The sequence below is a fragment of the Apteryx rowi genome, unplaced genomic scaffold (genome assembly GCF_003343035.1).
Source record: "Apteryx rowi isolate R43461 unplaced genomic scaffold, aptRow1 scaffold_2609, whole genome shotgun sequence".
Taxonomy (NCBI): domain Eukaryota; kingdom Metazoa; phylum Chordata; class Aves; order Apterygiformes; family Apterygidae; genus Apteryx; species Apteryx rowi.
In genome coordinates, this window is record NW_020448985.1 from 1 (window position 1) to 1,036 (window position 1,036).

Below are 1,036 nucleotides of genomic sequence, written 5' to 3' on the forward strand. Positions count from 1 at the left end.
CCCCAGGGACACGACTCGGCTCAGTTTAATGATTTTTCCTTTATTGGCACTTTCAGGCGTCCGGGGGGGCCCAGGCGTCCGGGGGGGGCTCAGGGGAAGGGCTGCGCCGGGGGCCGGTGCAGGCTGGCATCCAGGAAGGTGCCCAGGGCGGTGGCGCTGGTGAGGATGAGGAAGGCCCAGAGGAAGAGCCGGTCGACCACGAGCGCCACGAAGTGCCAGTCCTCGCGCAGCTGCGGGCGGCCGTCAGCCCCGGCGCCCGCCTCGCACGGGGACTCGCACGGGGACTCGCACGGGGGCCGGGGCTGGCACGGGGCAGGTGGGGCTGGCATGGGGCAGCTGGGCTCGCCCGGGGGCTCACACGGGGGGTTGCACGAGGACTCGCGGGGGGCGGCTGGGCTCGCACGGGGGCAGCCAGGCTCACGCAAGGGCCCACACAAGGGCTCACGTGAGGGCTTGCACGAGGACTCGCACGAGGACTCGCRTGGGGACGGGGGGGCTCGCGTGGGGGAGGTGGGACTGGCATGGGATCGGCCATGCTGGGCCAGGGGCTTGCACAAGGGTTTGCACAAGGACTCACGGGGGGGCTTGCACGGGGGTGTCTGGGCTCACACGGGGACAGCTGGGTTTGCACGAGGGTTTGCACAGGGGTGGCCGCAGGGGCTCACACGGGGTTTTGCACGGGGATTTGCACAGGGGTTTGCACAGGGGTTTGCACGGGGCCTCGCACGGGGGGTTTGCACGGGGATTTGCACAGGGGTTTGTACAGGGTTTTGCACAGGGGTTTGCACGGGGCCTCGCACGGGGTTTTCGCACGGGGCCTCGCACGGGGGGTTTGCACGGGGATTTGCACAGGGTTTTGCACAGGGGTTTTGCACGGGGGTTTCGCACGGGGATTTGCACAGGGTTTTGCACAGGTTTTGCACAGGGGTTTTGCACAGGGATTTGCACGGGGGTTTGTACAGGGGTTTGCACGGGGCCTCGCACGGGGGTTTTGCACAGGTTTTGCACAGGGGTTTGCACGGGGCCTCGCACGGGG

The 1,036-nt window shown here is 68.2% G+C and overlaps 1 protein-coding gene across 1 annotated transcript in view; it reads right to left on the reverse strand.

Moving 5' to 3' along the window:
• Positions 1-89: 89 nt before the first annotated feature.
• Positions 90-1,036, reverse strand: part of LOC112967014 (acetylcholine receptor subunit beta-like) — a gene marked incomplete at its 5' end in the record, with an annotated part of 3,993 nt that continues 3,046 nt past the window's right edge. Inside the window, one exon of the mRNA XM_026067692.1 lies at positions 90-302. Within this exon, the coding sequence (XP_025923477.1) occupies positions 90-302 (213 nt within the window). The remainder of the gene's footprint in view (positions 303-1,036) is intronic.